The 27,600-nt window shown below is 52.2% G+C and overlaps 1 protein-coding gene across 2 annotated transcripts in view; it reads left to right on the top strand.

Annotated features, from left to right (window-relative positions):
* Positions 1-27,600, top strand: part of NUAK1 (NUAK family kinase 1) — a 73,433-nt gene that overhangs the window by 18,448 nt on the left and 27,385 nt on the right. The window contains exon 2 of one of the 2 annotated variants that reach the window (XM_017342131.4): positions 11,764-11,884. The exons of the other annotated variant lie outside the window; for it this stretch is intronic. Coding sequence (XP_017197620.4) covers positions 11,764-11,884 — 121 coding nt within the window. The remainder of the gene's footprint in view (positions 1-11,763; positions 11,885-27,600) is intronic. 2 annotated transcript variants of the gene reach the window in all.

Raw genomic sequence — 27,600 nt, 5'->3', positions numbered from 1 at the left:
TGTTGTCACTTGGTCCCATGGATGTGACAAAATGCAGAGACAGGTGTGGCCTGGCGGAAGCAGCCCTGGCCGCAGAGTCCAAGTCCTGGGTGGACACTTGGGTATCATCTCTGTCACCCGTGGGGATGTGGGGAGTTCCTCTTCTCGGTTTCAGTTTTCCTCTCTTGCCAAATAAGTAGCCTGTCTCCTGGCAGGGCACGGGGTGAGGAGGGGTTGTAAAACACAGTGGGGTTGCATATGGAGGAGGAGGGTCATTGCTTCCAGGGCCGTGTGGACTTGTGGACTGGAGTGGAATCCGGGTAGAGAACTGTAGATCCTGGATTGGGTTAGTGGTAGTGGCTGGATGGGTAAGAAAGGGATAATTCTTACAAAGATGAAGACAGGATATTCAAATGGAAAGTTCATATTAATAGTGCCAGATTCTCTCCTTGACGTTGAGAACGTGGACAGGAGCAAGGCGGTTCTGCTGCTGTCCTGTAGCCCCTACCTGCTATGCCTGGGATGGTGACCACAGGTGTCTGTCCCTGTGTATTGACTGGGACTTAGGTAGCAGGGACAGAGGCTGGTAAATATTTTGTCTGATGTCAACAATACTTGGCAGAGAACGTGGCCAGACTTCTTGCACTTTTGTGCAAAGCATGGCAAAATGATCCTTACTGGATCACCCCCCTCCAAAACCCTGGCAGAAATCTCACAGTAATTCAGCGTGGCGACATTGTAGCATGGGAGGGAGTCAGAGATATGACAGCCGATGGGGCCCTGAGGACAGCCTTTCAACGTACTAGCACCATGCACGCGAAACCATCGTAGGCCCGTTTTGTGGCGGCATGGCCAAGTGTAAGACATGGGCCGTGGGGAAGGGGCATGGAGACACTGCTTGGCTCTTTTGGGAATGGGAATGTGAGTAACTGAGCCAGGTGAGACTCAGTTCTGGTGTGAGCTGATTCGTACTTAGGAACGTCTCTGAGACACAGGTGGAAATGGGGGGCGAGGCATGGGAGGCCTGCCCGGGAGACCCCACCTCTGCACACACACAGTGGTTTGCAGGGTCCTAGAGCCTTAGGAAGAGCATCTCCCTGGCTTGCTCCAGAGTTATGGGCCCCCGTTGGCATGGGGGAGGGTGAAGTATAGTCTCCTGGGAACTGTGTCTGATGGGCGAGGGCTAGAACCCAGCGAGGTCAGGATGTCCCTTCCAGCAGGAGGTGGTAGGTGCTGGCAGGGAGGGGCCCTGTGTCCTCTGCTCTTTCCAATTGGCTTGTAGGTGACTTGAAGGGCGGGTCCAGGTCATGTCCTTCAGATTGGATTGATGCCTTATCCAGAGCAGATTCTCCCAAGATTGCTGGCTGGGGCACTGACTCACTACCACATCACTGTGGGGTGAGCCTCCCAGGCGCTGCTGCCCAGCTCTGCCTTTACCCAGCAGCACTGGCTGGCCCCACCGAGAGCCGCAGGGGACACCAGTGGATGTGCTTTGAAGAGAGAAGTGGTTTAAATGGAAAGTTTAGATCAGGGGGCCGGTGCTGTGGTGTAGCAGGTAAAGCCGCTGCCTGCAGGACCGGCATCCCTTATGGGTGCCAGTTCGAGTCCCAGCTGCTCCACTTCCAGTACAGCTCTCTGCTAATGGCCTGGGAAAGCAGTAGAAGATGGCCCAAGTCCTTGGGCCCCTGCAACCACGTGGGAGACCTGGAGGAAGCTCCTGGCTCCTGGCTTCAGATTGGCGCAGCTCTTGCCATTGCAGCCATCTGGGGAGAGAACCAGTGGATGGAGGATCTCTCTCTCTCTCTCTGCCTCTCCTTTTCTCTCTGTGTAACTCTTTCAAATAAATGAATAAATAAATCTTTTAAAAAAGTTTAGATAAAAAGAAGTGGTTTTAATAAAGATTTATTTTATTTACTTGAAAGGCAGAGTTACACAGTGCGTGGTGGGGAATGGGGGTCGGGGGAGATCCTCCATCAGCTGGTCCACTCCTCAGATGACCACCAACAGACAGAGCTGGGCTGATCTGAAGCCAGGAGCCAGAAGCATCTTCTGGGTCTCCCACGTGGGTGCAGGGGCCCAAGCACTTGGGCCATCTTCTGCTGCTTTCCCAGGTGCATTAGCAGGGAGCTGGATCAGAAGTGGAGCAGCTGGGACTGGAACCGGCGCCTATATGGAATGCTGGCATGCAGATGGTGTTTAATCCGTTATGCCGTCAACGCTGGCCCTGTGGTATCAAGTTTAAATGAGGAAAAGACTGTGGCTGGGGACACAGCAGTGTGGCCTGGGTGGGGCCTTCTGGTGCAGAGTCTGATCAGTCCTGCTCAGCATACACCTGCTGTGTGGTGGGTGTGGGGCTCGCCTCTTTGTCAGCGTGGGCAGAGGTCTGGAGTAGTGTCTTTGGGTTGGGTGAGACCCAGCTCTCCTGTTTATTAGTTGTGGGCCCTCGGGCACAGTTCTTAGCCTCCCTCACACTCCGTTTATGTTCACTGAGAAAGCAGAAATCATGTTTTTGCAAGAATTTAATAATAAGAGTGAGAGGTTGGGAGGCTTTAATAGAATGGAACCCAGGGCCTGGCGCAGAGTAAAGGTTTTATAACTGCCAATTATGATCATTGCTGTGAGCCAGGATTCTGAGTTATACCCGGCTTCTCTGAAGTGGCACTGCTATTAGCTCCTTTTTTTTTTTTTTTAAGAAAAAGATTTACTGATTTATTTGAAAGGTAGAGTTAGAGAGAGAGAGAGTAAGAGAGAGAGAGAGAGAGAGATGGATCTTCCATCCAGTGGTTTACTCCCCAAATGGCCACAACAGCCGGGGCTGGACCAGGCCAAAGCCAGGAGCCAGGAGCTTCTTCCGGGTCTCCCATGTGGTTGCAGAGGCCCAAGGACTTGGACCATCTTCCGCTGCTTTCTGAGACCATTAGCAGGGAGCTGGATCAGAAGTGGAGCAGCCAGGACTGGAACCAGCACCCACTGTGCCACAGTGCCACCTCCCTATTATCTCCATTTGAAAAGGGAGTTGTGGCTCAGTGATTTGGGGACAGAAGAGATTTAACACTTGAGACACCAGCAAGCGACAGAAGACCAAAGGGCAGCAGGCGGCTGGCGCTTACACTGAGCGGAGATGTTCCATTGTGGCGTTATGATCTGTAGCCGTCCCTTTTAACACCCAGGTCTGTTTGAGCAACAGGGTGTTTTGTTGTGTGTGTATCCCATACATACAGCAGTCACCTACAGAGTCCTGGAGATGTCTGTGTAATTCCAGAAGGTCATAGAAAAATGGACTTCAAAGCTAAGTTTAATTTGAGGCAAAAAAGAAAAAAAACAGAAATCCATGCTTCGTTTCGTATAATATTGAACTTTTGGAAGACCCCCTCATATGTGTGGACTTCAGACTTTTTTTTTTTTGTAACAAAATAAACTTGGCTCCAAATTCCATTTTTCATGAACTTTTGGAAGCACCTGTGGACTGTTATGGTGATCCAATCAGAAATGGCCTCTGTGGGTGGAGCTTGCCAGCCTAGGTGTGCGTTGAGGGGTTGGATCGTGGCTGGGGCTGGGCTGTGTCTGCAGTGGAGGAGTTGTCAGCTGATGGGCTGTGCAGGGCTCAGGGTGGAGGCCACGACAGACACAGAGGTCCCGAGGCATGAGCACCTCTCCCACCTGGGCAGCTCCTTGGGTCCCTGGGATGACCACAGACGCCTGCCCCGTCTCCTCAAGGACAGGAGTGCTGAGCACTGGGTGAGGCTCACGTACCTGACGGGGGGCTGGAGATGCCCGCTGGGCCTGAGCACACTGGGGGGGTCAGGCTGTGTGTAGCTGGAGGTGCTGCTGTGATAATATCCCTGGCCGATTTGTGGAGGGCTCGTGGGGGAGTTGCCCGGCATCCAGAGGGACTCAGGGATGGGCTGAGCAGCGGGGACCAGCCTCGTAACCCTCTGAGTACTGGGCTACGAGAGCGTCCCTGGGAGGGAGAAAGATGTTGTCAGCAGATGATGCACGTGGCCTCCGTGGTCCCCCAGGTGCTCAGGCCGTGGGGGATCAACTGCAGCTGCCTCCATTGTCCCTCACCCCAGCTGGTAGCCTTTGCTCGCCCTAGCCACTATAAATCAGATTTCTGAATAAAAAGGAATTCTGTCAAGATAAAAATAACTTCTGATGAATCTTCCCTTTCACCTCCCTATAAAATCATCCATGGCTAAAATATAAAACGCAAGACCGCGCCCCTTTGGTGCCTGTGATATTTTACCGTCTCTGGGAATGAAAAACCCATACTTTCATTGTTCCGCTCGGCTGTACCAGCTAGACACCTTTAGCTTTGGAAACTCATTTCGCCTCTCAGGTCTTTTGTGTCCCTTGCTCATTGTTTCCGGGGTCAATGATTCAGTGGCAGCCTGAAGTTAATATTTAAAAGCGATATTTGCAGTGAATTAAGAAATAATGGGATAAAACCCTCTCGAGTCTGCCTATTCATGTGCCATAGGAAACCAGGCTTCAGAAACTGGAACAAGGTGTGGACTGGAGTGGACCGAACAGGGTGTCACCAGCATCGCTCCCTGAGTGGCGTCTCCATCAGATACCAGACTATGAAACATCGCAATTTGTCACTGCGCTTAGGAGTGTCCGTCCCTCCTCCGTCTCAGCTTGTTAATAATGCATCAGATCTGGGGACTGTGCCTTGGCCGGGGCCTGCCCCGCGTCTAAACTGTTCGCCTTTTTGTGGCTGCGTGGGTCCGGCCGCCGGCTGTGGCTCAGCATTGGGGAGGGCTGCTTGCTCAGAGTGGTGATTCCTTCTGGAGTGGACGCGAGACTCCTGTTGCATTCCGGTGCTGTGAACCTCCCTGCGACTCCATCATTTCCTCATCTGTCAAATGGGAGCTTGGCATAGATCATTCCAAAGCCCTCACACTAAGGCCAGCGGTGCTTACGATGGCTTCTGCCACGGTTCCTGTTGGTCTTCCCTCGCCCCCATTGCACGGCACACACACAGTCTGGTGCGGTCCCCACATCAGCCTGCAAAGGAGACATCAAAACACCTCATGGAAAATGGAATGAAAATTTTTTTGGTGCAAAAAATTTTTGACAACTGTGCTGTGTTTTTTTTTTTTTTCCCCCATAATATGTGTGTTCTGTGACTTTCCTGTGTAATTGCGTCCTGATTTGCAGTGGGGGAAACTGAGCCCGTGGCTCGAGGACCTGGGGACTTCTCTCTGTTGGAACTGCCTCGCCCCTGTTGCCGGGAGTGATGACAAGGCCCAGAGCTGCCGCAGGGTCTCTGAGCAGTTCTGGCTGGGGCACTGCTGGGACTAGAGGCTGATGAATCGAAGTAGCACAACCATGGGCTTCCCTGAGCTGTGCTACCGGCAGCATCCCGCTGAGCCGACGCTACCACTGGGGAGGCTGTCCAGCTAAGTGGCACCCTCGGCCTCTGGTGCATCCCCTTCCCTTCCTTATCCAGTTGCAACCTTGAGGAAAAGCAAAGGGTTGGGAGTTGGGATTGGTGTGGCAGTTGGCTTTTTGGAAGCATGCAAGTCTAAAAATAAACAGCCTGCTTAGCAGTTGCAGTCCCGGCCCGCCAGCCTTGCGTTGTCAGTCTTTTCGTGAATGTGACACTGCCTGTGTTAGAGGCCTTCTCCCAGCCCTGGGTGTGCAAAGTTAGCATCAGCAGGCAGCTTCCGTGGGCTGGGGCCAGGGAAATCCTAGTTGGGAGCATGCTCTCTGTTTTGCTGGGGGACATTATGTGGGGTCCCCGAGCCTCATCAGGGAGGCAGCTTGTTGATGACCCCCCTGTATGGGGATGGGCACTTCATCCATTCCATCAGTCTTCTAGTGTGTCACGTGACCCTGTCAGGTTTAAGTTACAGCATCCTAGGGGCCGTTGGGGCCACCTTGACGCTGCTTTAACATGGCCATTCTCAAGCCTCACATCGCCCAGGAAGTGGTAGAAACTACTGGTGCCAGGCCTCCCCCGACACCCCCAGCTCACTGGGTTGAGGGCCATCTAGGGCTCTACAACACGGTTTCCCCCGACCCGAGGATCTGATGCAGGCGATCTGTGGCCCCCGCTTTTATCTTGACAACTTGCTCAGTGGATTTAATGGTCCTTTTCGGGCTGCCTTGTGGCTTGGTTTTGGCGTGACCACTTGGCTCTGAGTTCATGCTGGCCCTCTTTTTGCTGCTCCTTTGATTCCTGCCCGGCCAGCCACGGTCATGGTCTTGTGATTACAAACCCCAGTGCCCTATAGGGAGTGCAAATCTGCCCCAAGGTTTCTCAGTCATTAGTTCCACCTCCCTCACCACATTGCCACTGCGATCAAGACCTTCCCAGCTCATCCTTGCAGTGGGCTGGGTATCCGAGAGTGAGGAACGACCATCCCCGTGGATCAGAACGTCCCATCCCTCCCTGAAGCCCTCCCGAGCAGGCCCAGCCTAGTCCAATGCAGATCTGCTCTGCTGTTGAGATTCTGGAAACTGAACTCAATTTTCGTGGCAGCAGAAAAATTGGTATCATCTGAGGAATCCTCATCTCTTATGGGTACCTTTGGGAAGGGGAGGACTGGGAGCTGCATTACCCCAGGATTATATTTCTTGAACCCCTTACCAGGCTCAAGGGCTGCTAGTGGCGAATGGCGCATGCCATGCTTGGCCAAAAAGCTTGTCCTTGTACCTGCCACGCTCCCTGGCATCAGGCGCCTCTCTCAGCCTGTTGACACAACTCTTGGCTCCCAGCGTGCTTCTGTCTGAAAAAAACATCCATGTAGGAACATGCATCTACAGGCCAGGGAGGAAGGGAAGAGGAGCCCACAGGTCCTGGGGCGGAGCTGGCACGGACTCCTGTGGGGCCTGTTGCATCGTGCGGCTTGTGCAGCGCTGTCCTGACTTGGCCAGGCTCCTGCACCAACAACTGGGGGTCATCTCATTCATTAGGGGCTTTGCTTGCAAGGTGGCTTTCTGGGTGGCATCCCTGTGGTCGTCAACGTCAGCTAAGGCCTCTCTGATGCAAGTTGATTGATGGTCTCGGGGTGGCCCACGTGGAGCCACGCTATGCCGCAGACTCTGTCCCAGAGCAGGGCAGGAAAACCCCGTGTGCTGGCCTCCAGCTTGACATAGCTGCTTGCTCCCTGCGGGCCCCTGCTAAGAGACTCTGCTGCCCCTCCTCCCTCCCAGTTACCTCTGCCTCAGTGCCCTGTGGCTCCTGTGGAATGTGGTCGTGGCCGGGGTGAGATCACACCCTGCTAATGGCACGGAAGTTGCCAGCTCCCCGTGCTGCTGGGATTAGAAGGCAAGCCTGTTCTCACTAAGGGGTGCTAATGCCGTGTTGATGAGCATGTTTCTCCCCCGCTGCTCTGTTCCCAGCCTTGCCTTCCAGGACCTCACGAGGAACCTGGAAGCCTTCATCTGCTTGGAGGTGGTCCATCTCTCCAGCCGTCAGAGACCCTTTGGGATCTTTCCAGAGATCCTGCCGCTTGGGATATTTGCTGTCCACCCCAGTAGTGGTCCCAGTCTCCAGGACTGGCTTGCCTGGGTTCAAGTTCTAGCTCTCAGTGGTTTTCCTCTGTAGAGTGGGGTTGCAGTTAAGGCCGAAGGAAGTCAGGTCTGCTGGTCCGTGGCTAACACTACCGACACTGCCGCTGGTTTTAAAAAAATGCCGATGCGCCAGGGACAATGACAAAGCCCAGACTTAGCTGCTCAAGGTCTGGTCCCCAGATCAGCATCGGTGGTGTCACCTGGAGTCTTGCTAGAGAAGCGCAATCCTGCCCCAGGCGTGTGGATTCAGAATCTGCATGACTACAAGGTGCCGGGTGAGTCCTGTTCTAGAGTCCAGCCTACAGCTGGCCTGTGTCCCCTGAGTGAGCACCCAGGAGAGGTGGCTGGGGAGCCAGGGGGCTGTGACTGTCCCTGTTAGAGCCTCAGGTACACATGGCCCGCCGCTGCTCCCCTCCCCTCCCTGGCGCAGGGCCTACCACTCGTGATATAACTGCTTGGAGTTTGGCTCTAACCTGCTGTTGCCACCTACACAGGTGGGGACAGGAAGGATGTCTGTGCGGGTGGTCAGGAGGGGAGGGGCCTATGATGTGACTCATGGTGGGCCTGTTATCCCTGAAGGGTGGCCTGGGACCTTGTGGCACTCACACAGTCCTTGTTTATGGTCACCGCCTGCAGTGTACACCGACTGTATACCCGGGGCTTTGTTAACTTTCGAGGGTATGTCAGAACGTTCATGGAAAATGGAATTAAAAGTTAGAGTTTATTTTGGTATCAAACTTTTAAAAAAATAACATGTGGAAAATGGGTATTATGAAAAAACTATGCATGGAGTTCAAAACTGTGTTGGTACCAAAATAAACTTGAAGGTGCCTCGTATTTCCACTCCTTATAACAACCGCCAAGAGGTAGGACTCGCTAAGTCCATTGTAAAGACGGAGACACAGTGATCTGTGAGGTCTGGGCTAGCCTGGGTCGCCACCCAGCTGGGGAACCTGGGCTTGTCCCCGACCCCTGCCCACGTCACCAGCCCTCAGCATTCGCAGCGCTCCCTGTGGAGGCAGGCTGCAGGACAGGTGGTTTTTGGTGACTGCCCCCCCCCCCAAATCAACCAAAAAAACCTCCCCCATAACTGGCAACCACAGAGAGGAGGCCAGGCCTCAGATTTAACAAGAGGTGGGAATTGGCTGGGCTGAGCGTGCCTCTTAAACAGGCAGGCACCACAGCGCAGGATTCGCAGGTCGGCGGCCAAGCCCGCTGCCGAGTAAGTTTTAAACATTAAACTGTAGGGTGGCCTTATTGAAAAGCAGACGGTTTTATAAGGCACACGGTGCCGTCTAGACTTGGGAACATTATGAAAGTGGCTGAGCGCCGTGTCGGGCTCAGACACCTGAGTCCCGCGAGCTCCGATGCGCACAGGAAGGAATTCCGGGGATTGGGGGGGTGGGGAGGAGGCTGTGTGACTCAGACATGTGGTCATCTTCCTGCTGGGCTCTGTCCTTAGCTCTGCTTCTGCTGCTCACTGTGTGGATTGAGAGAATCCGGGCAGGAGGCGTCCTCCGTAATGCCGGGCATGTCTGTGCCTTCTTTGGTAGCCCCTGGCCATAAGGGTAATTATATAATAATTGGGGTAATTTCGGTTTATTGCTTAAGCTCCCCCTCCTCCCCCCTCCCCTCCTGTCCCCTTTTAAGGTTGGGGCAGAGTCTGTCTTGTGTGGCCCCAGCATTGGGCCTGGGACACGGAATGCAAGTCAGGATTCAAAAATTCAGGATTCATAAAAAGACTGGAGAGAAAGGTGCAAAGAGCCAGGGTGTGTAACACACTTAGCGTGGGACTGCAATGAAGGGCTTGGTGGATGCTGCCTGTTAGGGTTACCCTGGTGGATATTTTCTTGACCATGACCTTGCACCGGTCACCCTGTGCTCTTGGGAGCAGGGCTGTCATCCCTCCGGCCTTGACAGCGGCTCAGTTCTGCGTGAGGTCTGGTGTTGTCTCCTCACTAGCTGAGCTGTCTTTCACACTGCCAGGGGCACATGCGGTGTAGGAAGTGGGCAGTTTTTGTGGAGGGCCAGCCGCCGAGGTTGTCCCCCTGGATGGAGCCCTGCGAGGTCCCTGGCACCCAGTAGGGTTTAATTAGAATGTGGGCACTTTCCCTTCTCAGCCCGGGCTGCCAGTGTGCCCTGGCAGGTGTCCCTGGGACCCTCCATCTCTCACAGAGGAACCAGCTGCTTTTCTCCCCTGCCCACCCAGAGAATGTCACCACCCCAACGGTGAAAGATTTTACTCTTACTGTAGTCTGACAATGGAGCCTTCCTGAGGCCAAGTTGAGCTTGCTGCATAATCAGAGGGGAGGCTTCCACCCTTGGCCCGTCTTGAGTTTATGGAGGAATGCAGGAGTGGATCCAACAGCCACCCACATCCTCCCCGGCCTGTGTGTGTTCGCTGTCTGCTTCCGCCAAGAAGCAGCTCCCGGGACTGCAGACTTTCCGCAGACGACAGACAGCCTCCCGCTCAGATCTGTCACGTTTGACGTCAGCCGAGAGCGGCTCTCCGTGTGCATCCCGCACGGCGCTGTCGGGAGGTCCTGGGGCAGCTCTGAGCCTGGCAGCCGGCTGCTTGCAAAGGGGCCGTGAAGCTGCAAGGGTCAGGCGAGTCTGCGCTGCCTGGTCCTCGTGCCCGCCCACGGTCTGAGGAAGGGCGGGGCCTGCCGGAGGGCCTGTGTGTTTCACATCCACTGCTCTCTCCATTCCTGAGTTATGCACGGAGCTAGGATGTCCAAGAGACCTGAAATCCACTTAAAATCATCCTTTCTTGGCAGGGTTTCTTAACTCGGGTGGTCTCTCCCTTCCCGACCCAATTCCACTCCCACTTCCGTGGTCTGGTTCCCATCACCTGCAAGGGCGCTTCAGAAAGTTTGTGGAAAAATGAAATTAAAAAGTTAGGTTGCTTTGGGTGCAGAATTTTTGAAGTTCATACATATGAGGGAGTCTTCAAAAAGGTCACAGAAAATGGACATTATAAAAAAATATAGATACATTTCAGATTTTTCTGTACACAAAGAAACTTACCTTTCAATTGCATTTCCCATGAAGTTTTTGCAGTCCCCTCGTGTCTCAGATGCTTCTGTCTGCCAGCTCAATGGAGAACTGGTGCAGTTAGGAATTATGGATACTCTCCAGTGAGAATCCATTCTGGCTGCGGTTGACCAGTTGACCCCTTGATGGTCAAGGTGTGCCCGTGGGCAGCTGATAGGAAGGGTATGTTTCTCTCCAGATAGCCTTGTGCCTTTATAATCCGAGGGATGGACTTAGCTGCCTTTCAACTAGATACGTGTGATACAGGTGAGAGTTGAGGTCACAAGAGGACCAGGCGGGGAGGGGACGAAGCAGGTTGTCTGAGCAGGAAGCACAGTGGTTGGTGGACTTTCTTGAGTATCCCCTGCCCCAAGGGGTTTTTGTCCCCCTTAGAGCCAAGGTGGATTAAATTAGCAACCAACTTGTTTATGAGCAAAGACGACTTCATGGGCCAACATATTTTTCCTTATTGGATTCCTGTTGTCGCTTGGTGCCTTGATTTATGTGTGTCTTTGGAATCATGGCTCCGTGTGTTGGCCCCGGCTATTCTCTACGGTTCGGATCCACAGACAGCGTTGGCATGGAGTTTTGGAATGCACAGGGGCTGGGCGGGGGGACTGGCTGTGTCACTGCCTCGTTTGACCCCGGTTGCCTCTGGAAGAGCCTTCTTCTTGTCACATCACGCGCCATTGAAGAGGAGACGTGCAGGAAGGATCCGGCCTGCCGAGCAATTGCGTAAAGGCGGTGAGGGCCGGGGTCTTCAAGCTCGAGGTTGGAGGCGGCGCTGGCGTTGGCACTGGCCACATGGGCGCGTCGATCGGAGAGTCAGAGCTGCACGGTGGGGCCGAGAAGTGCGAACTCCACCTGACCTCGTTGAATCATCAACACCCTGAAAACCAAGCTCCCCTTTTGTCTTTCTTCAGAGGATCCGATTCTTAGAATCTGGCCGTGTTAAGCAGCCTCTGTATTATTGAAAACAAACAAACAAACAAGCAAGAACAAAACCAAACCGAAGCGCAGGCTGCTAAACCCTGATGTTTTCTGTTGCTAGGAGCAGGGTGTTTCTGCTGTAAATGAAAGACATGACAGGGGGCATTTCGAAGCTTTGTTTTGGTTCTGGTGGGTCCTGCCAACAAGTAACATCTGTATTTATTTTCCGCACTCCCCCAATGGCTGATTTGCATCTGTTTAGCTCTCTGAGTAACATTTCATTTCCTGACTTTATAGGTGGCTATAAAATCCATTCGTAAGGACAAAATTAAGGATGACCAAGACATGGTTCACATCAGACGAGAGATTGAGATCATGTCATCCCTCAACCATCCTCATATCATCAGTATTTACGAAGGTCAGTGATTTCTTGTTTTTTTCCACCTCCGTATCAGTTACCATTTCTCATACCATGGAGCCTGCCAAGACTTTTAGGTAATTGCCCTTCTGAGCGGGAGCCAAGTATTTTTCCTCATGATGCAAAAATAGCTGGGTGTTATCTCCTATTTGGTTACCTTGAATGCGACCAGACACACGTAGCACGGCTCATTTCGGTTATAAAACATCTCGGGCGGGTGCCTCATTCCGTCTCCCCAGTTCCTTGGTGGTTGCTAAGCTACCCACCTGATTGAAAGCCAGTCAGTGCGACAGCCCCGGTTTCTGAAGAATGGCAGTTTCCCTGGGTGACCATGGAACAGCGGATCTGTTATAAAGTCGTTCCCCACCACTGATGGTTTAGATGCTGCTGTGAATTGCTCCAAGTCAGGCTCTTAGAGTTCGCTCGGTGCAGGTGCAGGGAGCACCAGAAAGGAGTTCCGTGTAGCTGGTGCTTTGCAAGGGGAGTCCAAGCTGGAGTTGATTAAATGGCAGGGTTGAGAAACACTTATAAAAATGCTCCAGCTCCCATTCAGCTCTGCAGTCCTTCCTGGCAAGAAGTGGAAAGTATGACCACTCCCATCCCCGGCCTATAATTTTTTTTAACTATCTTGTAAAGAAATTATACAAGCAATATGTGTTTATGACAGAAATGAGTGAAATACAAAAGTTAAAATTAAAAAATATTTCTGTTCTGTTTATCCCAGTGTGGTAAATAGCTCTCCATCCATATCTGTTTTTAATCTATGTCTTTATATCTATATGTGATTTGTATCCAAAGTTGGATTATACTATTTAAACAGTTTTTTTTTTTGCTTTTTTTTTTCATTTGTTGTATCATGCCTCTCTTTCAATGTCAATAAATAAGCCTTGTGAAAACATTGTAAAAGATGATAGTATTTCATTTGTGGACCTACCATAGTTTGTTGAATCTAGTCTTTTGCCCAACACTTAAGTGTTCCAAGTTTCTTGTCATTGTAAACAGAGCTTCTGGGACCTTCCTTGGGCATCATTTTGATGTCCATTTTGATTACTTTCTTATGAAAAATTCCTAGTTTTGCACTTACTGACTGAAAGTGTTTCCCCAGAATTCTTTTTTTCCTTTTCTATATATAATGGAATGAGAAAGATAAATCTACTTCTAATTTCTGGTATGACATAAGAAGTTATTAGATAGGGTTAAAAGGAGGTCAGATGGGGACCCTACCACTTTTCTGATATTTTCAGTTTCCTTTCTTTTGGTTCTCTGGTCTATTTTGCCATTCTCTACCTCCCTCCCCTTCTATTTTTGCTTTTTATCTAGGAGTAAATATTGATAACCTCTTAGCTTTTGTCCTGACCTTTCTAAAGCTCATTTTTGGAGCCCTTGGGGGATAGATTTTTCAGGGAGATTTTTAAATTCATTCTATCATTTATTCATTCCACAGACATTTCTTGCATTGGCTTCTCAAAGGGCAGTCCCTCTGCCAGTAGCACCAGCATCCCTTGAGAGTATTAGAAATGTGGATTCTTGGGCCTCACCCAGGGCTTGCAGACTGGATGACTTGGGGGGTGGGGGTGGGAGGGTGGAGCCCAGTAATTTGTAGTTGAGCAAGTTTGAGAACCATTGGTCTCCCGAGTTGTCTGTTTCCTGTTGGACACTCTGCTCATTGAGGCTAGAGGTTTACAGATGAATATGATACAGATCCCAAACTCGAGGCCAGGTGTGGAAAAGGCATTAAGTAGACATGTAAGCAGCACATTCGGGAACCATGGAGGCCTGGGGTTAGAGGTTTCCATGGAGATTTATGGCGGCCAGCCTGGACCCTGAAGGAAACATTTTAGGGAAGAATTGGTCAAAGTAGAATTGCAGGCTGGTTAAGCAAATCTGACAATGCCTGGTGCCTGGGAGAATTTCTAGATGTCCGAAGTGAGTAGAGATACCAATGCAGGAGAGTTTTTGCTCCATGTGACCTGGTTACCGCAGCAGCTTGCCCAGTGTGGACCAGAGCGGATCCCATGCTTGGTGAGACATGGCTGTGCGTGGGGACGTCAGGGAGGCAGAATGGGTTCGTTCCCAGCCATGGTCTGCAGCCACTGAGATCTGGCGTGGAGAAATATGACTCCTTGGCCAGCACCAGGCCCTTTTTGGCCTTGGAAACCCAGCAAGACAAATGGAAAATAGAAGAAGGTCAGAAGTGAGCCTTAGTGGAAGAATATTCCATTGACCAGGGTCAAGTCAGTGTCCAATGGAAGTTCAAATAATTGCTCTCAAGGCCTTGGGAAGGTTCTTGGGCCTCCATTCATGCATCCCTTAGAGAGGGTGTCAGGGAGTCAGGCAAGAGTTTGGGTTCTCATATTGAACCATCTTGGGTGTGGTCTCAAATTCTCCACCATGGTGTGGACAAGAGACCCTGGGCAAGATGGTGAGCCTTAACAACTGCACCTGTGAAATGGGATGGCGTTCTACCGCTCTCATAGCATTGCTGATAGGATTCAATGACACGGTGCCTGTCACCTGGTGAGCTCAACAATGACAGTGGTTGGGAGCATCCCCTGTTCATCGCTGGTGGTCCTTGAACTCAGGTCCATGGACGAGGACATTTCCAGGGCATCTGTGACTCTCCCGGGGTAGTCTGACCACACAGTCCAATCAAGAGGCTATGAGCCACAGGCAGAGATTTAAATTAAAACAACGAAAATCTAGTTCTTGAGTCACGCTAAATAAATAGCAAACACTGGAGACACAGAACATGTCCATGGCTGCAGAAAGCACTAGGACGGTGTGGGGATATGATATTTTAGGTGTTCTGTGCATGGGGCATTTTTTTTCCAGGAGAGGGGGAGCAAAGCTTTCATCAGACTCTCAGAGGGGGTCTCGGCCTCAGCAGGTGGAAGCAGATTCGCTGCCCTCAAGTGTTCTGTGACCTGCAGGGCGCCTTCCAGACCAAAGCTGCTCTTTCTGTAGAGAAAACTCCCGGGGCCTTAAACGTGGTCTTTTTGTGTGTGTGTGCTTTGAATTTCTTAGAGATCTCCAGTTTCTGTTCTGTTCCCTTTCCCTTTTCCCACGCAAGTTCTGTTCCTCCCACAGCCACTAAATAACTGTGGAGGAGGGCAGCTCCCTGCTCCTCCCAGGGGACCAGGAGCACACGACTTAACCTCTCCCTGGGACCCACAGTTCCCAGGTCCCGTGACCCGATTGCATTGCTGCCCAGGACCCTCAGACCCAGCTTCTGCGAGTGGGATTCGAAATCCCGACGCCGCCTGTAGAGCCCTTCACAGGGGACGGTGCTCTTCCACACGCAGCCCCCTCGGGTACCCACCACAGACGGAAGTGGGCAAGCCTGGGGTTCCCATTTTGCGGTTCTAGAAACAGGCTCCTGGAGGTTGACGACTTGATTGGTGGGTTTGTTTCCTGGAGCTGCCGTGACCTAGTACCGGAGGCTAGCAGCTGAAGCATCAGGAATTTATTTCCTCCTATTTCCAGAGGATGTAAGTCTGGGAGATCAAGGTGATGGCCAAGGAGGGTGCCAGCCTTTTTTCCTTGGCTTGTCAATGTCCGTCTTCTACATTTCCGTGTGCAAATTTCATAAAGAAAATGATCATATTGGATTAGGGCTCGTGCTGATAGTTTCCTTCGAACTTGATTACTGCTGTTAACGCGTGGGACCACCCTCTAAGGTGCCAGGGGAGAGGGCTTCAGCCTGCATTGTTGGGGGTCTGCAATCTTGCTCCTTGTGCTGGGAGCCATTGCCCGCTGTGGCTCCATCACACAGATCCCCCATCCGCACTTGTTTCCCCCCACACTGCCATGCCACAGCCCTGTGTTCCTGATCTCATGTCTTGTTTTGCTGACTCTGCAGCCCATCTCAGCCTGGGCCCTTTGTATCTTGACCTTGCTGTCCCTGCCCAGCGCGGGGGCGTGGCAGTGACCGGGAGGTGGGGCCCGAGTCTGTGAGTTCATTGGCTGGTCTCCCCGCCACTCACAGAAGAGGTGGGGCATTTCTCCCTGGGCACTGATTGGTGACAGATTGAGCAGCAGCCTTAGCTGAGTGGAGCCGCGCATTCATTTGTGTAGTGAGAAATCAGTGCCTCCGTGCCTAAGTGGCTGTTTGGATATCGGCCAAGTGACTAGAAGCTATTAAAGAACTTTAGAACTTCTTCAGGAAGGATCTTTATGGCTTAAAAAAAAGCCACATCGGCAGCCGCAGCACCAGCAACGTGACAAAGCAAAAATGTGCTTATGGACTTCGGATCCCCCCGAGGGGAAGGTACTGTGTAGGACTGCACTAACTGCGGATGCTGGAATACTGGTTCCATTAAAAAAGCACTGATTAAGTGCCTACTGTGTGCCAGGCCCTCTTGTAGGCACTGGGAATACGAGGACCAGGAAACCGAGCTCTTGTCTCTCTTGGTTTTGAGAGTCAAGGAGATGAGACTCAAAAACTCAAAACGGTGGTCAGGGAGGGGCCTCTGTGGGTTTTTGAGCTCACTAAGTTCTGGGTACGTGGTTTTAAAGAAAACTGTTTATTTGAGAGTTAGAGAGAGAGTATGGACATGCTGCTGTCTGCTGGTTCACTCCCCAAAGGCCCACGATGTCAGGAGTAAAGCCAGGATGCTGTCACTCGGTGCAGTCTTCCACATGGGGGGCACGGACCCAACCACGGGAGCTGGCAGCACCGCCACCCAGGGTTTGCGTCAGCAGGAGGCTGGGATCAGGAGCCAGAGCCAGTGCTTGAGTGTCACGTGCTGCCTCTGCGGGTGCACTGGAGTCAGGACTCAAACCCAAGCACAGGCATGTGGGCTGTGGGCATCCCAAGTGGCGTCTTCACCACGGTGCCAGACATCCACTCCTTAGTTGCGTTTCTTTGGTGCACTTTGTGACTACCCTTGTATTACCTCATTTGCTCCTTATGTATATACATGCAATACCAACTGTTAACATCATCCCTATCTTATGGCAGGGAAGTTCAGCGTAGAGGCAAAGCCGATTCCGCAGTTTCACCGACTGACAGGTGGCGGCTCTGAGAATTGAACCCAGGCAGTGATACCTGGAGCCCGTGCTCCGATGACTAATATTCTCCATCTACAGAGAAGAGAGGGGGATTCCGGACCCTGTGATACAGAGAGTGCCAGGCTGCCAAGGAGGTGGGCGTCTAAAGGTCCAACACTTTAACTGCAGGCCTTGTAGGTGTTTTAACAAACATCTCTGCTAGCATCTCGGGAAGAGAGCTGGGACCCCAATCCGGTCAACACCGTGGAAATCCAAGTTATTTATGTAGAATTCCCGATCCCCACAGGCGCATCAAAGTTGTCACTTCATTGGGTCAGCTCCACTCTTCAGCAAATCTCAGTTCTCCTGTGTCTTTCTTGAGCCAGACCTTGGGGTTAAGTCCTCTGGTGACCCGTGGGTGAAGGGGATTAGCCCTCAAATTTGTCAGCTCTGCAAACACAAACCATAACCAGCTTGCAATGCCAAGTCAATCAAAGAGGGTGCACAGAGACTTCCTAAGGTGTGAGGCCAGGGGTAACCTAATCAAGACGAGAGAAAGGAGTCCCTGGTACCAGAGCTGGACCCCTGTTTCCAGTCAAAGGCCTCGCACTGCTCAGCAGGGAGGTAATTGACAAGATAGGAAAAACAGCTGAAAAGGAAGTGGCTGCCCTTTCAACTTGGTTGCCTAGGATGGAAGAGATAAAACTGCTTTTTGCTTGAGGCTCTGATTTCAAACATCAAAGGCACCTTGTCTCACCCGCGTTTCCCCTTTGAAAGCCCAGGGGATCTGTGAAAGCCCTGTGTCGGAACATCTCTGCCGCACAGCCTCCAGGGAACCTGGGTTTCCCATCTGCTAACAGTCCTGGCTGGGACAGCACAAAGGTGGGGGCGTGGGGGGCAAGGTTCTGCCTGTGCCTTCCTCATCAGGGTTCCTGGAAACCCTTCTTCCTGGCCCTGTGCATTGTGACTTTTGAGAACGGCGGTGAGCCCAGCCTTCCGGGGCAGAGGGGGAAGCCCATGGAGCCGCTGTTAGCCGCGATCTCTCGCCTTTTGGAAGAGTTTCTCAAACTTAAACCCAACAGAATGAAACAAACGCTCCTCCCTTGATAAGCGTATGGATTTCACGCCCTGTCCCGTGAGTCTGAAACCTGTTTGCCTACGAGAAGACGGAAGGGAACCTGTGTTCTCAACTTCATTCTGGATTCCTATCCTGATGCGTCTGCTCTCAGTTAGAGGCCCCTCCCACCTCACTGTTTCAAGTTGCCTGGTGCCTCCTCAGACTTCCAGAACGGGCTGTCACTCTTGCCTCCTGGTGAAAAACCATTGCTCTGAAAACCTGGAGGAGCAAAGGAGACATCAGAAGCCGGCGTCTTCTGGAAAAGCCGTGGCCCATCCTGGGTACTAGTAGCAGGACCTCCCAACTTGTGGCCTGGCCCAGAGGGGCTTGTGCGGGATGATTCCACAGAATTCAGGAGAGGTCTGGGGCTCAGTGTGTGTTGCTGCCCCGGCCCCTGTCCCGGGAAAATACCCACCTTGAGAAGGGCTGGCCCCTGTTGCTCAGTGAGGGGTTTGAAAGAGGGGCTCAGGACCAGCAGCAGCGACACTCTCGGGACCCCACTGGCACCTCCCGATCAGAAGCTCTGGGAGTGAGGTCCACCCTCCCGCAGACTCCCATCCACTCTCACGTTTGAGAGCCACGCAGGCAGGGGAGCTCCTCCTAGAAGGGCGGAAGCCGGAGCCAGAGCGATTCTTTGGGATATCTACAGTGGACGTGGTTCTTTCTCTTCTCAGGCTCAGTGGTGCTAATCCAGGGTTCTCAGGCAGGAAGACTTTAGAAGCAGGTCCTGCCTTAAGCAGTTTTGAAGGCTGGGGAGTGGCTGAATTGAACCAATAAGGTCCTTGGTCTCACCCATTCATTCATTCATTTGCTCGCTTAGTCATTTGTGATTTTACAAAAATATATTGAGCCTTTATGTCCCAGGTTCTGTTCTAGAAGAGCACGTGTCTAATTTACTGTCCAGATAGGTTTGGGTCGGATCAGGCTTTCTGAGGTTCAGTTTCCTTAGGTATAAAAAGGGCAGACAGCTAGCTGCTATAGATAAGGGTGTAGGATTCGACGAGCTCATGGATGAAAGTGCTAGGTGCTGTTCCGGGGCCGTGCTCAATAAATGGTATCAATTATTCCTGATGTGATGTTTAGGGGTCAGTGAGCTGCCCTTCCTGGCGGGTTCAGAGACTTCCATCGGGAGGTGGTGGAGGAGGAGGTTGACGCCCGGTTGCCCGGATGAGGGACTCTGAACGTGGGATGCACATTGGGATATCCTGAGGCCTGGGCTTCAGCCCTGAAGGCTTCCAACTGAATTGTGCAGGTCAAGAAACGGGGACTTCATGTGCCTCCCGGAGGGACTGAGCCCCGCCCTGGAGACCTGTCATCGGTGCATTCCAGAGGAGCATGTGTGCCTGGCAGCCGTCACCCAGTAGCCCCGAGGGACACTTGTGAGCTTGGTTTACTACCGAGGCCACTTGATGGCTGCCTTCCTAGGGCACACAGAACTTGGCGACGTGGTGCCCTGCGAGGCGGCAGGTTGCGGGGTGTTTTCACACGCCCCCTTCGCTGCCAGATTCACCATTTTACCACCTGAAAGACTCACCCTGTGAGGGGCGCAGCACCAGGGATGTGACCCAGGTCTGCAGCTCTGAGTCCTTGCAGCCACACTTCCAGTGGGTCTCCTACTAAGTCAGCCGTTTGACCTGCGCGTGTATTACTTGCATTGTTTTCATTTGATTACACCCAAGTCATTTTTCTAGAGGCTGGAGATTAGAAATAAAACAACTAAAAACCAACGCTACTCCCTGGCTGTCCTGCCTCACCCTACTGGGCTTCCTGGAATTCAGTATTTTCTAGTGCCTTAAATAATAATACTTGTACTTGCAACTAATTTTTTTTTTTAAAAAGAACCTTGTTGCTGTTTAGTATAGGGTCTTTTAAATTGGACTGGGATGGCTCCCCTGATTTGCTTAGACGGTGAACAGCGTGGTTTTAGGAAGGGTTCAGACAAGACAATGGCCGTACCCACCAGGAGGGATTTGTGTGCTGAAAACCTGGTTGGATCAGATGAGCTCTGACTTGCAAATGGCACAGTCCAGGATTTTTCAATTTGGGACACTGTGCTTCCCTCTCCCACCTGTGATTTATTAATTTTTTTTTATTATTTTGTTTGAGAGCCAGAGAGAGAGAGAAAGAGAGAAAGTGCTCCCATTCTCTGGTTTACTCCGCCATTGCCTACCACAGCCAGGTCTGGGCCAGGCTGGAGCCGGTTGGTGGGAACTCAGTCCAGGTCCCGGTGTGAGTGGCAGGGATCCCAAGCATTTGAGCTGTCACCTGCTGCTTCCCGGTGTGCACCTTAGCAGGAAGTGGAGCTGGGACCTGAAACCAAGCTCTAGGACAGAGGATGTAGGGGCCCCAGGTGATGGTGTAACTGCCAGGCCACGCCTCCACCTGCCTGCCCCCTTGGTTTCTAACAGTGAGCTCACCGGGTAGGGACGGCTTTGAGGTCGCCACACACACTTTGAACAGAGCCAGGGAGGACAACAGACCCTCATTGAGACAGCCAGGCTTGCCTTCCCCTTGGCCGTGGGGGTGGGTCTCGTGATGCCTTTGAATGTTGGCTGCCCTGGACGTGCTGTCAGCCCCTCCCGTCACGCTCAGGTATACCTTGAGGGCACAAGTGCATCGCACATGTGGGGGCTGCCTGTACGTCTCCACAGCCCTGGCTTCGTTCCAGACTTGCCCACATGCATTCTCCTTCCCCAAGTGCAGCCTCGCTGCCTGACGTACGGCAACCACTGTGCGTGCTGTGACACAGGCAGAGGACACAGGCAGGGGCTGAGGTCTCACGGATGAAGACCCCGAAGCACAGAAGGGCTGGCTCGCTTGCCAGGCTCACCCGCTCGGCTCCCAAGCGGCAGAGCCCGGGTCTGCCCCGTGTTGCCCGATGAGGCGGACTGGAATTCAACACTGACGAGAGGCCCTGCCTGCAGTGGTTGTGGGAGGTTCTGACCGATGGCCAGGGCTCTCAGATTCAGAACTGTGATTGCGCACGTGACCCAAAGGCTGGGGCGTGGTCAGGGAGGCTGCGGGCCCCATCAGGAGGATGCGGTGATGGGTGATGGAGTCCATGTCCCCCTGAGGGCTTTGCTTGGTTTCCATGGAGCTGCCTGGAGAAGGGTGGAGTCTGACGTGTGGTCCAGCTCAGTGCCCGCGAGTCCCTTTTCCCATGCAACTCTTCTCTCTATCCCGGCCCTATCCTCCGCCTTCCTAGGGTCCTGGAACAGCACTGGTGAGCTTGGCAGGAACAGATGGTTTTCAGCAAGGCTTTGGCGTCCCCCCTTCCATGGGTAGCTTTTGATTCTCCTTACCAGTTCTTCTGCCCTCCGTGCTGGCAGTGGGTGGCCTGGTTGGCTGTGGTTCCCCTTGGCAATGCCAGTCAACATCCAGAAGGAGTTTGGTTTGAGGAAAGACAATGCGCGAACTAAAAAGCCTCTCTTTGTCCAAGCCAGGGAACACACTGACTCACCTCTGACCAGGTCCCTGGCAGTGTGGGAGCTGCCCATCCAATTAGCTCTGCTCGCCCTCACTGCCCTGGGCCTTCCTGCTCAAGAGATCAGAGGGCCACTGGGTAAAGCCACAGCCACCAGCCCGCGCGGGATCGAAGGTTCACTTCAGGGAGGAAGTTTGTGAAGACTGGATCTTGAATCAACGCAGCCAGCTCAGTGGGGTGCAGATGGTTCTCTCGGAAGACGCTGCCATATCGGAACGAGAATGAAGTCCCTTTCTGGGAGGGTCTTCCTGACCTCAATACAAGAGCAGCCCCTGGGGAGTGGGAAGCTCCTTCCGTCTGAGATCTGAGACCGTCGCAAGTGCGCTTCTGCATGGAAGGAATGGCAGCATCCCAGAGCTAACTTAGGAGATGCAGTTGATCGAAGGCAGAGGCATGCAGAGTTCGGCCTGGTCCGCTCCTAAGCTCTTGGCCTTTTTGTTTAAAACCAGCAAGTTAGTTTTCCTCCCTGAAGGTTACTTGTAAGCTAGAGAGATATCCTCAGTTTCCACTGCTGGACATCCTCTCTGTTCCAGAACCTTCTCTCCGGAGCATCCGGTAAACTGATCCCTCCCCACTTCCCCTCCCAGCCCACTTTCCTCCTGAAGGGTCTGGCATATTTGGCTCCAGGATGGCCAGGGGCTGCTTCAAATCCCAAGATCTCCTCACTCATCAGCGTTTCTCCCAGGCCAGAGCACTGTTTTTATAACACACATTTTCTCGAGTTAGACAAGTTGTGTTATGAACCTCGAGGGCAGCAGGAGGGAGCTGTTAGGAGTTGGGTAATTAGGGTGGTTGTGAAAGCCAGACAATCAGAAGGCAGAGCTGGATTGTCAAACAGAACATCTGATGAAATTCAGGATTAATTTGGAGAAGGAGCTGTTGCCACAGCAACCAATCCCCACTCTCCCTTGAAATGGAAAAATAAACAGAACACAAGAAGAACAATCCGAGTTGGTGTCTGGGAAGGAGGAAGGCTCTTCTGTGGGTGGTGGTGGAGCCAGGCCACTTGGGGTTGGCCTAGGTCCATGCCTGTTTTCTCCAGGATCCTGTTCAGGCCCAGTCAGGCTCACCTCACGGGTCTTTCTGCCCTACCCCCTAGGCACTCCAGTGTATGTGACACAGCTTGGCTCTTGAATTAGTTTACACGTACTCACTAGGTGTCTCTAGCACCTCCTTAAGGGCCAAGACCTGGATTTCACCTGCATCTTAATCCACTCTAATGCGTGGCACAGTGCTTCAGAGAGGCTGGGCAAAGCAGGGTTTCAGAAGGAGCCATGGGGTTGGCGTTGGGGCACAGGAGGTTAAGCTTTAACGTGTGACGTTGACATCCGAGTCCTGGCTCCTCTGCTTCCGATCCAGCTCCCTGCTAGTGCACCTGGGGAGGCAGTGGAAGAGGGCCCCTGCCACCGAGATGGGAGACCCAGATGGAGTTGTGAGTGGCCTGGCCCAGCCTTGGCTTTACTGCCCTTTGGAGATTTGGAGAGTGAGCCAGTGGATGAAAGACCTCTCTTTCTCTGGCTTGCTGTCTCCCCCTGTCTGTCGCTGTGTCTTTCAATGAACCAAAAGAAATCTTTAGTTAAAAAAATGAGAGGTTTGCCCTATGAAATGAAGGAGAACCTTTATTGAATAAAATGCAAGGAGAGTAAAGATGGCGGAGGAGGGTGGTGGAGAGTTAGGGCAGGAACCTCAACTTTCATTTTCGTAGATTTGGGATCCAGGCCTTTCTGAATATCTACCCAACAGCAGTGCACACAGATGGGCATCAAAAGACATGCACAGCAACATGGTTCTGAATGACCCCCTGATGAGAACAGCCCAAGTGTCTGTCAACAGTAGAGTGGATCAGTAAGCCACGGTACAGTCACATGATGGAGAAGCCTACAGCATCAAGAGAGAACAGTTGGCCGGCACCGCGGCTCCCTAGGCTAATCCTCCGCCTTGCGGCGCCGGCACACCGGGTTCTAGTCCCGGTCAGGGCACCGGATTCTGTCCCGGTTGCCCCTCTTCCAGGCCAGCTCTCTGCTGTGGCCCTGGAGTGCAGTGGAGGATGGCCCAAGTGCTTGGGCCCTGCACCCCATGGGAGACCAGGATAAGTACCTGGCTCCTGCCATCGGATCAGCGCGGTGCGCCGGCCATTGGAGGGTTAACCAACAGCAAAGGAAGACCTTTCTCTCTGTCTCTCTCTCTCACTGTCCACTTTGCCTGTCAAAAAAAAAAAAAAAAAAAAAGAGAGAGAGAGAGAGAGAATAGTCTTGGACTAGGTGGAGTGATGTGGTCTAGCCTCACAAACATTGCTGGGCTGATGAAGCCAGACACAAAAGAACATATACGACCTGACTCCATTTAGTTTGAAACCCAAAGATGGCAAAACTCATCTGTGACCTTGGCTTATGTTTGTCACATTCAGGATCTTGGCTTCTGTGTGTCCTTGGGGAGATGGTAATGGAAAGAAGATACAAGGGGGGTTTGATTAAGGGGTTCAGGCAGTGTTGTTTCTTGATATGGGTGCTGGCTCGTTGGTTATGAAGTGGAAATACCGTTGGTGCAGGTTGAACATCCCGTGTCTCAAAATCTTTTGCTCCAAAACACAAGACTTTTTTGAGTGACAGCACAGTGAAAAGTTACATAACACAAAACTCTGTTTCATGTGCTAAATCATTAAAAGTATTATAGAAAATTACCTTTAGGATGTGTTTATAAGGGTTATATGAGGGGCCAGTGCTGTGGCGTAGCTGGTTAAAGCCCCTGTGTGCAGCGCCGACATCCCATATGGGTGCTAGTTCGAGTCCTGGCTGCTCCACTTCTGATTGGGCTCCCTGCTAATGCACCTGGGAAAACAGCACAGGATGGCCCACGTCCATGGGCTTCTGCATCCCGGCTGGGATTGGCTCAGCTCTGGCTATTGCAGCCATTTTGGGAGTGAACCAGCAGATGGAAGACCTCTCTTTCTCTCTCTCTGTCTCTACCTCTCTCTTCAACTCTCTTTCAAATGAAAATAAATCTTTTAAAAAAAAGTTTATCTGAAATGTAAGTGAATTTTGTGTTTACACTTGGGTCCTATCCCAAAGCAATCTCACTACATACATGCAATACAGGGGTCCTTCACCAAGTGTGTGGAAAATATGTATCGTGAAATAACTGCATGGATTTTTTGGCAACAAAACCAACTTATTTTTTTTAAATCAAGATTTATTTATTTATTTGAAAAGGAGAGAGAGAGAGAGAGTCTCTCATCTGCTGGTTCACCCCCAAATGCCTGCAACAGGCAGGGATGGGCCAAGCTGAAGGCAGGAGCCTGGAACTCCATCCAGCTCTCCCATGTGAGTAGCAGGGAGCCGTGCCCTTGAGCCAGGGTGCACATTAGCAGGAGGCCGTATCGGACTCAAACCCAAGCACGCTGTTATGGGATGTGGGCACCTGCTGCACCACACCCCGTAAACGTATCCTAAAGTTCCATTGTTCCATAAACTCTTTTTGAAGTACCTTTGTATTTCACAATCCCAAGTCGGCAACATTTCTGATCCCCAGAGTTTCAGATCAAGGATACTTAACCTGTGCTGGTTTCTTAGGGTTCTTGTGAAGACTGAATGCTTTCGCTCATGGCATACAGCAGGTCAGTAGATGCTAACTCTGCAGTAGGGAAGGAGAGAGCTCTGGCTGGCTCTGACAGGTGTCCCGGGACTCACAGGGCCAGGATCCTGGGTGCTCATTCATATCTCTCTCATTGTTCTTGGCAATGTCTGCTCGCTGGGTGACTGCCCTGCAGCTGCTGCTGTGGGCATTCAAGGCCTCAGTGTTTTATCATAGCCCTCGTTTTTTTTTTTTTTTTCTTTTTTTCTCTTTGATTCCCAGGCACTGGCCAGCTGTTGGTGGTGCTCCTGTTTCTTCTCTGCTCCGTCCTCTTTCTCATGCCTCCCCTTCTACCTGGCCTGCCTTTCCTCCTTTAAAACCTGCTCAAGTCTTCTGTCAGTCCCCAGGGCCATCACACAGTAGGTGCTTTATCAAACTCTGTTGCTATACTAAAAAGCAGGCTCTGCACCCCGTGGACCTGGCTTCCCAGTGCTGTGGACTGGCTCTGGCTGAGCCAAGTTTCTATTTCGGGTTTTCGTTTTCCGGGTAGGCCTGGCATGGCAAGGACCAGAGTTTTTCTTACCATTCTGGAGCCACTGGGCTTCTGGGTAAAACCGTCTGGCCAAGAGACAGAGGCTTTCATTTTTCAGAAAGGAAACCCTTCCCAACTGGTGGAAAATAAGCTTTTGCTTGGTGACTAATAACATAAACACAGACAAGATTTCTGGGCTTATAAATAACTGGTTGTAAAAGTGCCCAGGGGAGGCAGCCCGTTTGTCAGAAGAAAAGCCGGGGAGCGTTCCTGTCACCTCTCTGATAGTGACCTTAACTGCGGGCATGCAGCTGTAGGCTGAGGGTGCAGAAACCGGTCATTTTTCAGGACAAATTCCCAAGGCCTTCTCTTATATGTTATAAGTCCTGGGCTACACTGGAACAGTACTGGACGGTGTGAGTCTGCAGCAGCCACAGTGTGTTTTACGGAGAGAGACTGGCCAGGAGCACGGCAGGCTTCTGTCTCACCAGAGCTGCCGAAGGGGCAGGTGGAGTCACTGGGAGGGTAGCTATTGTTCGTCAAGCATGGGCCGAGGCCCCCGTGCTGCTGGCACTGACCTGGAAGCTCTCCCAGTCCCCTGCACCTGCCTCCCTGGGACAGTGGCGTTTCTGGGTCTTCTTGTACACGAAGAGTAGTAACAGTGGCTGTGAGCTCAGAGTCAGCAGTCAGACAGCTGGGGCCCGGTCCGGGATCTGTCCTGTGCTCTCTGTAGCCATGGCAATCGCTGTGGTTAGTGCCATAGCCAGGGCTCATCTATAAAATGAAGATACCCATAGGATCAAACCCACAGGACACAATCCATGCAGGATACTTAGCAGCATGATGCTTGCACATAGTAGGCCTTTGCTATGTGTTGCTTTTGCTAAGGGCTCCAGGCACATCACCTGTAACGAGGCAGAGCCTCCTTGTTGTATCACTGATGCACCCGACCTAGAACTCTTGCTTGCATTTAGCTACTCTAAGGTCATAGACAGGACTTGGGCCATGTTAGTTCTCCAGACCTGGCTGCCCACCAGCCCTGCCTGTGACAGTGAGGGGCTGATCTTATCACTCAGCTATCACTCATTCATCCAGTGTTCCCCAGAATGATTCCTGAGGCATTCTGGGTATCAGTAGGAATACTGAAGTGACCAAATCAGCCAGCAGAAGTCTCAGGAAACCAGGTTCTCCACGGGCCACGAGGTAGGAGCATTTCCCAAGCATTTTACTGGTGTCTGATCATGGAACCTGCTTTTCTCCAGGGTATCTTGCAGGACGGGTGTTGCAGGGAGTATGCACGTGGAGTGATTTCCTCAGTCCCCTCCCAAGGCAGTCAGCAGGGCCACCAGAGAGGATGGGGGCCGGGGTGGCCAGGGAGGTGGAGCCTAGGCGGATGGACTCGGGGTGTGTCTCTGAGAGAGAGCCAGCCGGACTATTGATGAAGCTGCCTAGGGAACTGTTTGGCCTATTGAACTGAATTGCACTGAATTGCATTTATGTCTGCTTGATACCGAATCAGCCAGTTGCAGAGCGAAGAATGCAGGCGCTGAAGAGGCCCCGCGGTCTGCCAGGGGCAAGGGGCCCATGTCTCATCGCCACTCAAGGCTCTGGTGTGGGGCTGCTTGTTTATTCTCCTGTCAAAGTACTTTCCCCGCTCCTGCCTCCTCCCTACTTTAAAATTAGAAAACCGGGCACATCACGCCCTCACTTTGGGAGCGTGAGCCATGCATTGCGAGGCAGCTTTTCCAGTTCCCAAAGCTGATTGTCAATGAAAAGTGTACAACAGAGGCCGAAGTGCTGGCGGGAGCCAGAGCTGCAGGGGCACACAGAGGCCAGCAGACGCGGGAGCAGCCAACTTTATCTGGCTGTTCTCTCCTCCTCCTCCTCCCTACCCTCCTTCTCCCCCCTCCACTTTATCAGAGAGGTTTGGCCGGACTTGAAGGAGCCAACAAGGAGCTGGAGGGGCCTGGGCTTCTAGCAGCCAGGAACAAGGCGTGGGAGGACAGCTCAACTCAGCTCAACTC

Source organism: Oryctolagus cuniculus, chromosome 11, assembly GCF_051225735.1.
Source record: "Oryctolagus cuniculus isolate XC-2025 breed Fujian yellow rabbit chromosome 11, ASM5122573v1, whole genome shotgun sequence".
Classification (NCBI taxonomy): Eukaryota; Metazoa; Chordata; class Mammalia; order Lagomorpha; family Leporidae; genus Oryctolagus; species Oryctolagus cuniculus.
Note: the sequence above shows the minus strand (reverse complement) of the source record. Positions and strands in the feature narration are given on the sequence as shown.